General features: G+C 45.1%; 1 protein-coding gene across 1 annotated transcript; it reads left to right on the top strand.

Moving 5' to 3' along the window:
* Positions 1-3085: 3085 nt before the first annotated feature.
* Positions 3086-11997, top strand: LOC138795019 (WD repeat and coiled-coil-containing protein-like). Its single transcript, XM_069973968.1, has 5 exons — positions 3086-3257; positions 5489-5549; positions 6901-8800; positions 10314-10428; positions 11096-11997. The coding sequence occupies exons 3-5, from the start codon at positions 6920-6922 to the stop codon at positions 11257-11259; spliced, it is 2160 nt and encodes a 719-aa protein (XP_069830069.1). The 5' UTR covers positions 3086-3257; positions 5489-5549; positions 6901-6919; the 3' UTR covers positions 11260-11997.
* The last annotated feature ends 55 nt before the right edge of the window (positions 11998-12052 follow it).

Genomic DNA, 12052 nt, shown 5'->3' with positions numbered 1-12052 from the left:
AAAACCGCTGCAATTCCGTTACGTAAGGAGCTACCCGAAAATATTCTTTTTGTTTTAAAATCTCAGTTCTGATCCTACTGGAGGGAACCTCCTTTCAGTAGGGGTTGTTTTAAAAAGCATAAACTCAAAACTGCATTGTGGCTGAATGTCTCAAGACAGTGTGTTGTTGATGACAACTCTTTTCTTAGAGCTGAGTTCTCTAACTTGTGGTTGTTCTTCCAATATTATAGGGAGCACATGGACACTCCAGCGATTCACAGCTTAAAAACGGAATGTTTCTCATCAATTGGGTGACCCTGTTACTGATGCTGGCGCAGCGTCCATATCCACTATTGTTACACCTAAAGCTCCCCCTAATGTCAGAAGTTGGTAGAGCTGCAGTTTTCTTTGTGGTTCTCAATTTAGTCAGAACTAGAGAATTTTACTCTTCCCGCCCTCCTATTCATCACTTTAGTATTTTTTTGGTAAGGTGGATTATTCACTAGATGGGTCTGTGTTTTTTCAAAACGTATGAGATTATTTATAAGAGTAATAACCTTGTTACTGTCCCAGTTTGCTGTTTTTGTAATAACGCTTTTGCATAACTAAATGCAGACTACTAGGATATCTCTTTTCTCAAAAACCTCTCATATTTTTGTATATCCCTTGTATAAGGAAAATGCAATTTTAAGGCTATTTAGGAAATCTGTTAAGTCCCATATGAGGTTAAAACCATTCGTATACTGTTACCGTGTTTCCCCGAAAATAAGACATCCTCCGAAAATAAGTTATAGTGGAGGATTTACAGGATAGGGAAAAATAAGGCATTGCCTGAAAATATGGCACCCCACCTGAAAATAAGGCATCGCCCAAAAATAAGCACCCCACCTGAAAATAAGGCATCCCCGAAAGTAAGCCTTCCGCCGCCACCATGCCACTACCCTCTGCCATCCTTCACCATCAGCCCCTCTGCAGGCATACCGCTGGTCCATGGCCCCTGTGTCCTGCCGCACGCCTGAGGTCACGTCCCGCCGAAAGCACAAGGTCACATCCTGCCGCACATCCCGCTGTATGTGACACTGCACACCCGAGGTCATGGCCCCCCAAGCGTCACAACGCATGCTTAAGGTCACCTCCTGCCGCACATCCCGCTAAACGTCACAGTGCATGTCTGAGGTCATGGCCCACTGCTCATCACACTACACACCCAAGGTCACTTCCCGCCAAACGATCAAAGTCACGTCCTAACGCGCCTAGTGCTTACTGAGCCAGGACTTTGGTGAGTATTCTTCCTGGAAAGATCCCCTGAAAATAAAACACAGCGCCTCTTTGGGAGCAAAAATTAATGTAAGACACCGGCTTTTTTGGGGGGGGGAAACACAGTATATATTATTATCAGCCAAGTCAGGGAGTGGGAGGCATATGAACTGTTCCTCAAAATGCCCCACAAACAGATTACTAAACAGCGGGCAAAGCATGTCCCCATTGCTGTTCCATGTATTGCCAAAAAAACAGACTCTGACATGGCGTTTCCAATTGGAAGCCCGAGAGCCGACACACATCAGGCACAGTTCATTCACTATGCTGAGTTGACAAGAGGAGTTGCAGATTATGCACCACAAGGAAACTCCTCAACATAGTGAATGGACTGATGGACGTCAGCACGCCAGTGATCATTTTTGCACTTATGGATCTTTTGCACATTGTAAATGAAGATGTTCCCTCTATTTATTGTTGTTGATGTGAGACTAGGCCTGCAATCACACGTTCCGTGTTCCGCATGGAACAAGGATGTGGAATGCCTGTTACGGACTTCTCCCCCCCCCCCCCCCCCCCGCCCGGGCAGCATCTGTAATTAGATGCTGGGAGCGGGAACTGTACAGATACTGTATGTTCTGCGCTGTAATGGCAGACCCGCGGATATCTGTACAGTTCCCCCGCTCCCAGCATCTTCTCACAGATGCTGCCCGGGCGGGGGGGGGGGGGGGGGGGGAGAAGTCCGTTACAGGCATTCCACGTCCGTGTTCTGTGCGTGTGGGAAAAGATTACGTGTTTCCTTGCCTTATTACTGCGAAATGAAAAGTAGAGATGTGGGTCCGCCAAGGTGTCCGCATTCATTAAGAACCCTTTAAGCTTATTAGGTGGTCCTTATTAGACTGGCGAGCTTCTCGTTCACCATAAGGTAGTTTAATCTGCACCAAACCACCAAAAGTCTAGGTGGACTATTTCCTCACGTGCACCGGCTTGTTTTGCTGCTGGGAAGATAAAGGAGATCTGTTTCTGTTTGTTAAGACGGGACCCCTTATATGTTTTTCGCTTAAAAACACATACAGTATATTAATTTTACATAAACTGATAAATATATGTTAATGAGTGTTATCAGAAACACACCTACTACTGAAATAGATTTTTAATGCATCTTTTTTTAGAGAATTTTCTATTATGTTTTTTTCAAATTTTCCACTTTACTATCTATATTGTAAAATAATCCTGGAATCCTGATGGCTTTATTCTCACCACTAGGTTTAAATAATTCTGTCCAGACCCATTCTTTTAGCAAACAGCATACTGTTATTTCTCTTATCCTGCCCAGCACTTCCTAAAAAAATAGTCTGGCCAGACTTCTCCTTTAACACTAAGGTGAGACTTCTAGTTTTGTCTGTGATGATAAGGAGGATACTGCTGGAAAGTGATCTGTACAGCATTGCAGCCACACGTGACACCAGTAGACTGAGGAGACAATAGGTGATACGTTCATAGAACGGCTTTTCTACCCAAAAATAACAAAGCATGGTGCTTGCTGTAAAGCATCTCTCTAAATGCTGTTAAAAAAACAGGTCAGGTCTATGGCTGCTTCTATACAAAAATGTATACATGTAACATATTCTAGTATCCCGGCTGCTGGGACTCTGATGTGATTGGGCTATACCAGGTCATATGATAAGCCTAAGCCTGGAGGCGGGGTTTACCGGGACTTGCCCGAGATCGGTTTTCTGAGATTATTTTCGGTACAGTATTGTCTCCATGACAATGTTCTCTACCACGCGCGCCGCTTCCCTCCTTTCCTTAGAATTCTGCAAACGTTTGTTCACATCCCAATTGGTCGCAATAAAGTTGAGTGAAAACGTCACCCGTTGCTAGGAAGCAGGGTAGAGGACGCCTCTGTACGGAAGATGAGTGGGTGGCAGTCCAATCAGCCAATCAGAAACCTGTGAGGGCCTGGTGACGTCACCGCCCGGGAAGCAGTTGTACGGACGGTGGAGGTGTACGGATAGCAGGTGAGGCGGGGGGCCTGTATTTGTTGGGTGGTCTCATAGCTGCCGTATTTACCGATATACACGAGCACGTGTTTTCTGCACCCACCATGACCTCTAATGCTGTGCACAGACCTGTGGTGCCACAGAGGCTGCAGCTTACCCATCTGCTGCCATGGTTGGGGTCGTATCTAACCTCTAGTCGTTCAATGCTCCATATAAATAGATGGTGAATAGTGATGTCACTGCAGAAACTGGTCACATGATGTTACTGTGTATATAATACAGACTGTGGGTCATAGACCCCTGTAAGCAGTAATGTATGAGGTCACAAGACAACATTAATTGTAAATATTCCTCATTTCTACAGAGTTTTAACCCCCTTAAAGCTCCACAACTTACATGTAAATCAAGGACTATCCATTCATGGGGTCCAGTCCATATAGATGGAGCATTGGTTGTCCACAGAGGCTGATATCAGAGATAACTCTGAACTTGGCCATTTAAAGTGAATGTATCACTGAGTACATTGCTTTGTGTTCTTTACATGAACAGACCTGTCACAGTGCCGTGGTCATTTTATTTGTACCGCCGTCCAGTTCCCACACATGCTACCAGTCTATTCCTGAGCCCCAGCCCGGTATTATACACTTGAGGTGGGCCCGATGGCCCCCAGTGTGACGAAACCCCCTCCCCTCTGTGACGCAGCTCCATTAGAATCAATGGAGCCGTGTCACAGAGAGGAGTGGAGATGGTCACCCTGGAGTCCGGCAGGGCCGCCTCCAGTGCCTCATTCCGGGCTGGTGCTCTGGTATAGACTGATGCTGTGCGCAGGAATCATCTGCAGTTTAAAAAATGGGACTGCGGCATCGGCATCCCCGTTCCAGTTTGTTCATGTAAAAAACACAAAGCGATATACCTAGTGATAAATTCACTTTAAATTTAACCCTCTAGATTCTGCTGTCAGTTGATCTCTTCGGTCTTCGGGTACTCCACCTTTGCCACACAATGCAGTATTATATTCAGTGGTCATGGTGACCTTATCCTCCTAGCCTACCGTATTTTGTATAAGATGACTTTTTAACCTTTTTCTTAGAAGTCGGGTATGGTCGCCCCATCCCCACTGTATGGGGTGACCACTATAAAAAAAAAACCTTTTAACTCACCTAGGGCCTGTTCCCGGCATCGGCGTGCCTCCCGTACCGTTCCCGGCTCAGGCAGTGTGACGTACACTACCTGCGCCGCAGACGGAGATCGCCGAACCTCTCGCGGGCAGCCAAGCGCCTCATCGGAGAGGCTAGGAGACGCTCGGCTGCCGGGAGAGCTTGGGGAGAATGAGAGAGGCTTCGGGAACTTCCAGCGCCTCTGTCATTCTCCCCAAGCTCTCCCGGCAGCCGAGCGTCTCCGAGCTTCTCCGATGAGGCGCTTGGCTGCCTGGGAGAGGTTCGGCGGTCTCTTGCGCAGGTAATGTACGTCACACTGCCTGAGCCAGGAGCGGTAAGGGAGACGCACCGATGCCGGGAACAGGCCCTAGGTGAGTTAAATGTTGTTTTTTTTTTAAATTATATTTATTGAGCTGCAGTTAACCCCTTCCTGACTGCAGCAGGGCTGCGGTCAGGCAGGGGTTAACATCTTCCGGTGTATAAGGTGAACCCCTGAATATCTTATACGCCCAGTCACCTTAAATGCCGGAAAATACTGTAACTTAAATATGATTCCATTACAGGAAGGGTGTAATAGTACACAACTGTGCAATAAATAGTATTGCAATGTTGGCTCCTCCTCTCTCTGCGCTGAAGAATGGACGTATCTGAGAGGAGGAGAAGGTGCGCAAGCCTCCCATAGACTACCAGTATGTCACAGAGGCTGGTGGAATTCTGCCAGTTTTACTCTATGTGAATGGAGCCTAACACGCAAACTGTGAACGGGTAAGCGGGTGTAGTGGACTCTGTCCCCGTCCATGTATTAATATGATGGCGGGAGCAGGGAACCTTGAATCTTCGCGACACTGTAATGAGACAGCTGCAAAGAATACAGGAAGGCTACCAGTACTATTTCCTGTAATTCTTCCTCTCTCCTCTGGGTACGTGTGTTCAGTAGGGTCTTGCTCAGCCTGTATTGTCCTCATCACACCCCCTCCCCTTAGAGGAAAATCCTCAGATGGCTTAAAGAGCTTAGTGCATCCTCCTTGTTGAGTGATAATGCAAACAGACTTATCGGCTGCCCTGATAGCTGAGCTGCATCTCTCTCTACAGAAGCCGGCAGACAACAGCGTTCCATAACACCAGCCCTGGTCCCGGCATTTACTTCTGATAGGTGAGTAGAACATCATTTACATGGCAGCCAGGTATTAGTAGTCCACCTCTGCTGGTGCTGTGATGGTAATAGGGTGATGGACTATCTGACTGCAGTCTTATAGTAGTGTCTTCATGTCCAGGCCTGTGCCTTTTCATAGCCAGACTACTCAGGGTGGATGGAGAATAAACCATTATAATGGTGCAGAAATAAAGGTTTAATACACAGAATAACAGAACAATCTTGCAATACGGGGTTGGATAGAGAACACAAAGATTAGCACTTCAGAGTTAAATCAGAAAGCTAAGCCAAAGCTGCAGCACTGGAGCATTTATCCGATGCATTTCAGGCGTTCCAGGGTGTGAGTTACAGTAGTGATAGTACAATGTTTGCGACCAGGAGACCTAAGCAAAATCCACAACACTCAGGCCGGAGTCTGGAGATCAGCCAGACCTTCCAGGGTTAGCCGTCAACATACAGCAGAGCTAACTGAGGGTACATGAAGGAGGTGCACAGATCTCTAGGTCTCCGTTCCTTATGGAGCATTAGTATTTTCATCATAAGGAAGAAACCCACGGTGGAAAGCTATGGTTCCTGTTGTAAATCTGTAGGATTCCTTAGGCTCTGGTGGGATCGGTCATGCAGTGGTTTCAGCTATGCCTTCTATGATCTTAAAGTGTAAACAAGGCCTTAGGCAGTGGTTCCCACACTCTACAGCCTGATTGAGCATATTATAGCTGCAATTGTTAAGTAAAAAAAAAAAGTGGCAGAAAACTTTAACAAACTCTAACAAGTTATACCCCTCCTTATTATACCGCTTGGTCCACTATATGATAACTTTTCTGAGTTTTTAGAAGTTACGGTGTCACTGAGGCCTCACAATGCATAAATGAATATTAGACATCAGGGACTGTATGCACCCCCAGCACCGCTCTTTGACTATATTAGTGTTTTTGAAGTGAATGTACCATTAGGTACATTGCTTTTTATTTTTACATTAGCTGATCGGCGTGGGGATCCCAGTGGTGCGGTCCATTTTTTTAAAATGCTGCCTGGTTCCCATACTCTGCGCCGTTCTTTTCCCGTGCACCGGCTCGGCTCTATGCACTGAAGGTTGGCCTATCGCCCCACAGTGTGACCATATCTCCTTCCCACTGTGTTGCAGCCAGGCTTGACTCAAATAGAGCCGTGTCAAGTGCATAGTCAGGCTGGTGCAAGGGAACAGGGCGGCATTTTTTTAAAAAAAAGGACCGGGCCACCCGGATCCATGTGGCGGTGACGAACGGCTTATGTAGTAAAAATAAAAAGCGATGTACCTGATGGTACATTGGCTTTCAGCCTAATAATTGTCCATTCTCCTTTCTATCCACAGATGTTCTGCTTGAAAAGCCATGGAGTTAGGAAAGGGTAAACTTCTGAGAAGCGGCCTCAATGCCCTGTACCAAGCCATACATTCTGTACACGGCTTGGCGTGGACAGACGGCAAGCAAGTGATTTTAACAGCATTGCACCTCCATAATGAAGACCCCAAGTTTGGCAACTCTGTAGTGATCGGCCAATTTGAACATGTTCACGGCCTTTACTGGGGTCCGGCCCATGCCCACGACATACCTGCTCTTCTGGCCGTTCAGCACAAAAAACATGTCACCGTCTGGCAGCTGTATTACAATAATTCAGAGAAGAACAAGCTGGTTGTTTCTCAGACGTGTGAAGTCGGAGACCCCTTGCCTGTTCTCCCGCAGGGCTGTGTATGGCATCCAAGCAAAGACATCTTGGTTATTCTAACCAAACGGGATGTGTCTGTCCTGTATTCAGTTCGTTCAGACAATGCCAGTGTTAAGGCCGACATTAAAAGCACAGGGGTTGTCCATTGTGCTTGCTGGACTAAAGATGGAAGCCGTTTGGTTGTCGCCATCAGTAGCGCTCTGTACTCGTATATTTGGGATGCAAAGCACAAAATGCTAAACCCTTGCAGTTTTTGTCCTATATTTGACGTCGGCGGGTACATTTGTGCTATAGAATCAACAGTTGACTCTCAGGTGGCTGTGGCTACAGAGCTTCCCCTTGACAGGTTATGTGCATTAAATTCCGGCATCCCATTTGACGTGCCAGCAGCTTCCGAATCAGCACTATCTGCTCAACCAGCTTTGCTGCTTATGGATGAGGAGTTCTCTCTAGATGTGGGTCGAAAATCCACCGATTCTGGGACTTCGCTATCCACAGATTCGCCAATTACTTCACCAGGGACTGTGGACCTAACGCACATTTTGATCAACCACTCCAAATCTGATCTTAGTCCACTCCTTAACCTTAAACACAAGGACTACATAACAGGAAGCGGACAGGACTCCTCTCATTTGATCCTTGTGAATTTCGAGAAGAAAGTAACTTCCACACGGAAAGTCAGCATTCCCGGGATTCTAGTCCCAGACATCTTGGCCTTTGACCCTGGCGCCCATATTGTTGCTGTCGCCTCAAACACATGTAGCCATGTTCTAGTTTATTCATTGACTTCCACAAACATGCCCAACATCCAGCAAATCCAGCTGGAGAAGAATGAGCGGCCTAAAGGCTTATACTTCCTGACGGATAAGATGTTGTTAGTATTGGTTGGAAGGCAGAAGACATGTGACCCAGCATTTCTTCCTTCTTCCAGCTCCGATAAATATATCATCCGTTTGATGGTGAAAGAAGTTATGTTTGACGAAGACTCCGATATTCCGAGTGCACACTCCAGCTTTGACTCTTCAGCCATATTACATGGAAGGAAGAAGTATGGGGACTTTCTGTACAAAGATGAGCAGTCTCCTACTTGTAGGGAACTATTGATCCCAGGAACCTCTTCAGGACGTCACTCTTCAACTAAAAAGCAACTTATAGAAGAGATTCGAAGTTACAACTGCGATCAAAGCCCAGCATCCAGCGCCAGTGACTTTGAAGAGAAAAAGACTACAATGACCTTGCACAATCTGGACGCCGAGCCGAAAAATAGGTCTGTGCTATTGGGTTTAGATTCACAGCGGAAACCTTCCAGCCGACCTACTTCTCCAAAACTGCAATCCCAAGCATGTAATAACCTGACTAAGAACACTACCTCAGTGGCTGACCATGATATACTGCATGTGTCCCGCAATCTGGAGCGGCTTTGCTGCAACATGTCCAATCTACAACAACGCCTATCGGATCTAACAGACCTGGCGCAAAACGGAAGGAAGTCTTATCTGTCCTACCCATCCTCTAGAGATGCTCCATATGTTACCATCATATGCCAGGTACTTCACTGGTATTACTAATGTTTTAGAGACCTTCTGTCCAGTTGGTAGTTAAACTTTTAACACTATAATGTAGTTACAGTTAAAGCCTTACGTTACCAGTACACCTTACCAGTTCATTATTGTGGTACTACACGTGGCAGTACCAACCTGCAGTCGTATATGTCTTTTGATTGCAGCTGTCAGTTGACCTAGCCACTTTAAAGAGACTCTGTCGGTCGGTTTATGCTGTCCTATCGCAGGGTAGCATAAACCAGTGACAGATAACTTGAACAGAATGATGTATCACTTACATTGTTCTGTGCAGCTGATCCAGAGATATCCTCCTGAATAACATGGACAATAAGTAGTCCTCTCTTATGTCTGTTTACTCAGTAGTCCTGAATATTCAGGAGAAGCAGAAAACTCCGCCCACCAACTGCTGATTGGCAGTTTTCTATGCATGCTGTGTATAGGCAGTCAGCTGTTAATCAGCAGCTGGAGGGCAGGGGGAGGGGTGTGGCAAAAATTTTATTTTCCTGCATATTAGGAGAACGGCTGAACAAAATAATACAAGAAATACACTGGTTTGTTCAGCATTTCTATCACTAGTTTATGCTGCCTTCATTTAAGGCAGCATAAACCTAGTGACATATTCCCTTTTAGCTTTGGCAAGACCAGGTGATGCTCACAATTAGCAGTACCTTCCTAGCGCTAGTAGGTGTAGAAAGTACTGCTAATTGTCAGTGGGACTTGGATTTGCCACTGCTGTAATCAAGTGACATACGCAGCGACTGCAGGTTGGTACCACAATGTGTAAGGGCCGTATTACATGAAAAGATTGTGCGAAAAATCGTTAAATCGTTCTAATTTAAGAGATAACCGTTCGGTGTGTATGCAGGTAACTATCAAATGACTAACAAATTTTCCTTCATATGTCGTTGATGGCATTTTTTTGAGCTTACCATAAAATCATTGTTAATCGTTCGCAAATCTTTCGATGTATGTAAACATTGATCATTGGTTATTACACTCGTTCGTATACTAGAGTACATGAATGATCATAGTTACAGTTATAATTGCAATTGTAGTTAACGACTATCATTCCGTGTATTATGGCTAATGATTTTAGGTCATTCTCAAAAGCCCTTGTTTGCAATTGGTGGAAACGAAAAATCGCTGTCTAATAGGACCCTAAGGGTTCTAGTAGTAAGTAAAGCATACCAAGAGTGTTTTTGTCTCCTGCCTGTTCTGCAAAGTTTGACATGAAGAGACAGTGCACACGCGTTTAGCAAGTTCCATGCATAAGTCTTATGAATTGGATAAGCACACCGGGTATCCTACAGTTTACTTATTGACCTGACCAGCCAGGGTGTGCATCATCTCTCCACACTGAACTTTGCAGAATGAGAGGGAGATTAACACTGGAGTTACACTTTGAAATGAGATGTGCAGCTGGTTTTAGCTTGTTTTTTGCTTTACACTGTTGCACAAATACCCATAGTCTCTTACTCCTATGTCTTTATATCTACAGAGGAATCACTTTGACAGTTCGCAGGTCAGAAAGTCTGTATTGCTGTGTGACAACAAGCTGCGTCTGGGCACCATTCAAGAGCTCTTCTGTCTGTCACTGGTGGAAATGCAACTGGGTGAGTTACTGGTAGGGAGCCCCTGTTAGGCTGGGTTCACACTGTGTTTTTGCAATCCGTTTTTTTTTTCAAAAAACTGATGCATGTGTGTGCATCCGTTTTGATCCGTTTTTCCATTGACTTCCATTGCAAAAAAAAACGGATCTGTTTTTTTTGACAGACACAAAAACGTAGCTGACACTACGTCCGTTTTTTTAACAATGAAAGTCAATAGAAAAACGGATCAAAACTGATGCACACAAATGCATCAGTTTTTTTCATCCGTTTTTTGCAAAAAACGGATTGCAAAAACGCAGTGTGAACCCAGCCTTATTAATCTCCATGCACCACCAAACACTTCCATAGAATTAAAGGGGTTAACCAAACTTGGGGGAAAAAACATGGCTGCTTTCTTTCAGAAACTGCACCTCTCCTGTCCTCAGTTTGGGTGTGTGTTTGCAGTTCAGTTCCATTGAAGTGAATGGAGCTGAACTGTAATACCACACACAACCTGAGGACAGGGGTGGTGCTGTGTTTGCAATAAAATAGCTGTGCTTTTTCTAATCCTGGATAACCCCTTTAAATACGCTCTTCTGCTTCCAGTTTTTCTTGCTATATCTCAGAAAGGCTGTATGATGAAACAGTAGGCACCGTGCAGAAAGCTAACCTTGTTCTGTCTCCCATTCAGGCTCCTCTTGTTGGATCACTCTGACAGCTGATAATGAAGGCTTCATCCCTTTGACATTTTCTGCCAATCAGGAACTGTTCATCAGAGATGCCAGGTGCTCGCCGCCATCTCCACGCAGCTCCGATAACATCAGTCCAGCGGTTCTCCCTAACAGCATCACATAATGCGCACTGTCCACACTGAGCCATGCTGCTTTCCAGCTTTCTATATGCATTGGGCTTGGAGCTCCACCACCCACATTCCACAGTATCCTGTAAATACCTATTTCCAATCTTGAAACGACTCCTTATTTACCTCCGGTGCTGTCGGGATAGCATCCCAGTATATTGTGCAATACACGTCTTACATCTCTAGGACTCTAGAAGCCCTGGACGTCGGTGTAAGGTTCACTCTGTATTCAACAACATCAGGTCCATGGTGTTAGCGGAAATTCTGATGGAAATAATCGACTGTCCGCGGACATGTATTACAGATGATGAGGACGCAGGAGAGAGATTTCTTTAATATCATAGTGAATTGTGTTGCTGATGTGATTGTACTGGCGCGTGTCAGTATTTGCAGTATTTATTGCTAGATATTGAAGTACTGGTCGACATGCATGAGGAATGTATATTTGTTAGTGCATGTTCCTGCACTGATCGTATCTATAGTGTATGTGCGGCATATTAGATACTTGCAGGAATGGCCTGTTACAGTCGAATGTATAAAGTGGAGGCTGCTATTACGTGGGTTGAGGCAGTGTTATATATAATAATCTGTAAGTGCTGACAGTTATGTGCATTGATGTCCATGTAGAAAAAAGTTTTTTAGACGCCACTTCTGTGTCTAGGGTGGTGCTCTCAGTAAGAAAAAAATCCAGCAGTATTATGAAAGTTCATACTCAGCACTCACCATCATGCGTCACAAATTTTTATTTTAGAAAAAAAAAAGTCCATCACAAAAATATATAATGGCCAC

The sequence above is a fragment of the Dendropsophus ebraccatus genome, chromosome 6 (genome assembly GCF_027789765.1).
Source record: "Dendropsophus ebraccatus isolate aDenEbr1 chromosome 6, aDenEbr1.pat, whole genome shotgun sequence".
NCBI classification, from domain to species: Eukaryota; Metazoa; Chordata; class Amphibia; order Anura; family Hylidae; genus Dendropsophus; species Dendropsophus ebraccatus.
The sequence above is the reverse complement of the archived record's forward strand: the minus strand, read 5'-3'. Positions and strand labels throughout refer to the sequence as shown.

Excerpts from the sequence above, each read along its gene's own strand:
- LOC138795019 (XM_069973968.1), top strand. The coding sequence starts at position 6,920 with ATGGAGTTAGGAAAGGGTAAACTTCTGAGAAGCGGCCTCAATGCCCTG. Across the intron at positions 8,801-10,313 it reads ATGTTACCATCATATGCCAG|AGGAATCACTTTGACAGTTC; the intron begins GTACTTCACTGG and ends TTATATCTACAG. Across the intron at positions 10,429-11,095 it reads ACTGGTGGAAATGCAACTGG|GCTCCTCTTGTTGGATCACT; the intron begins GTGAGTTACTGG and ends TCTCCCATTCAG.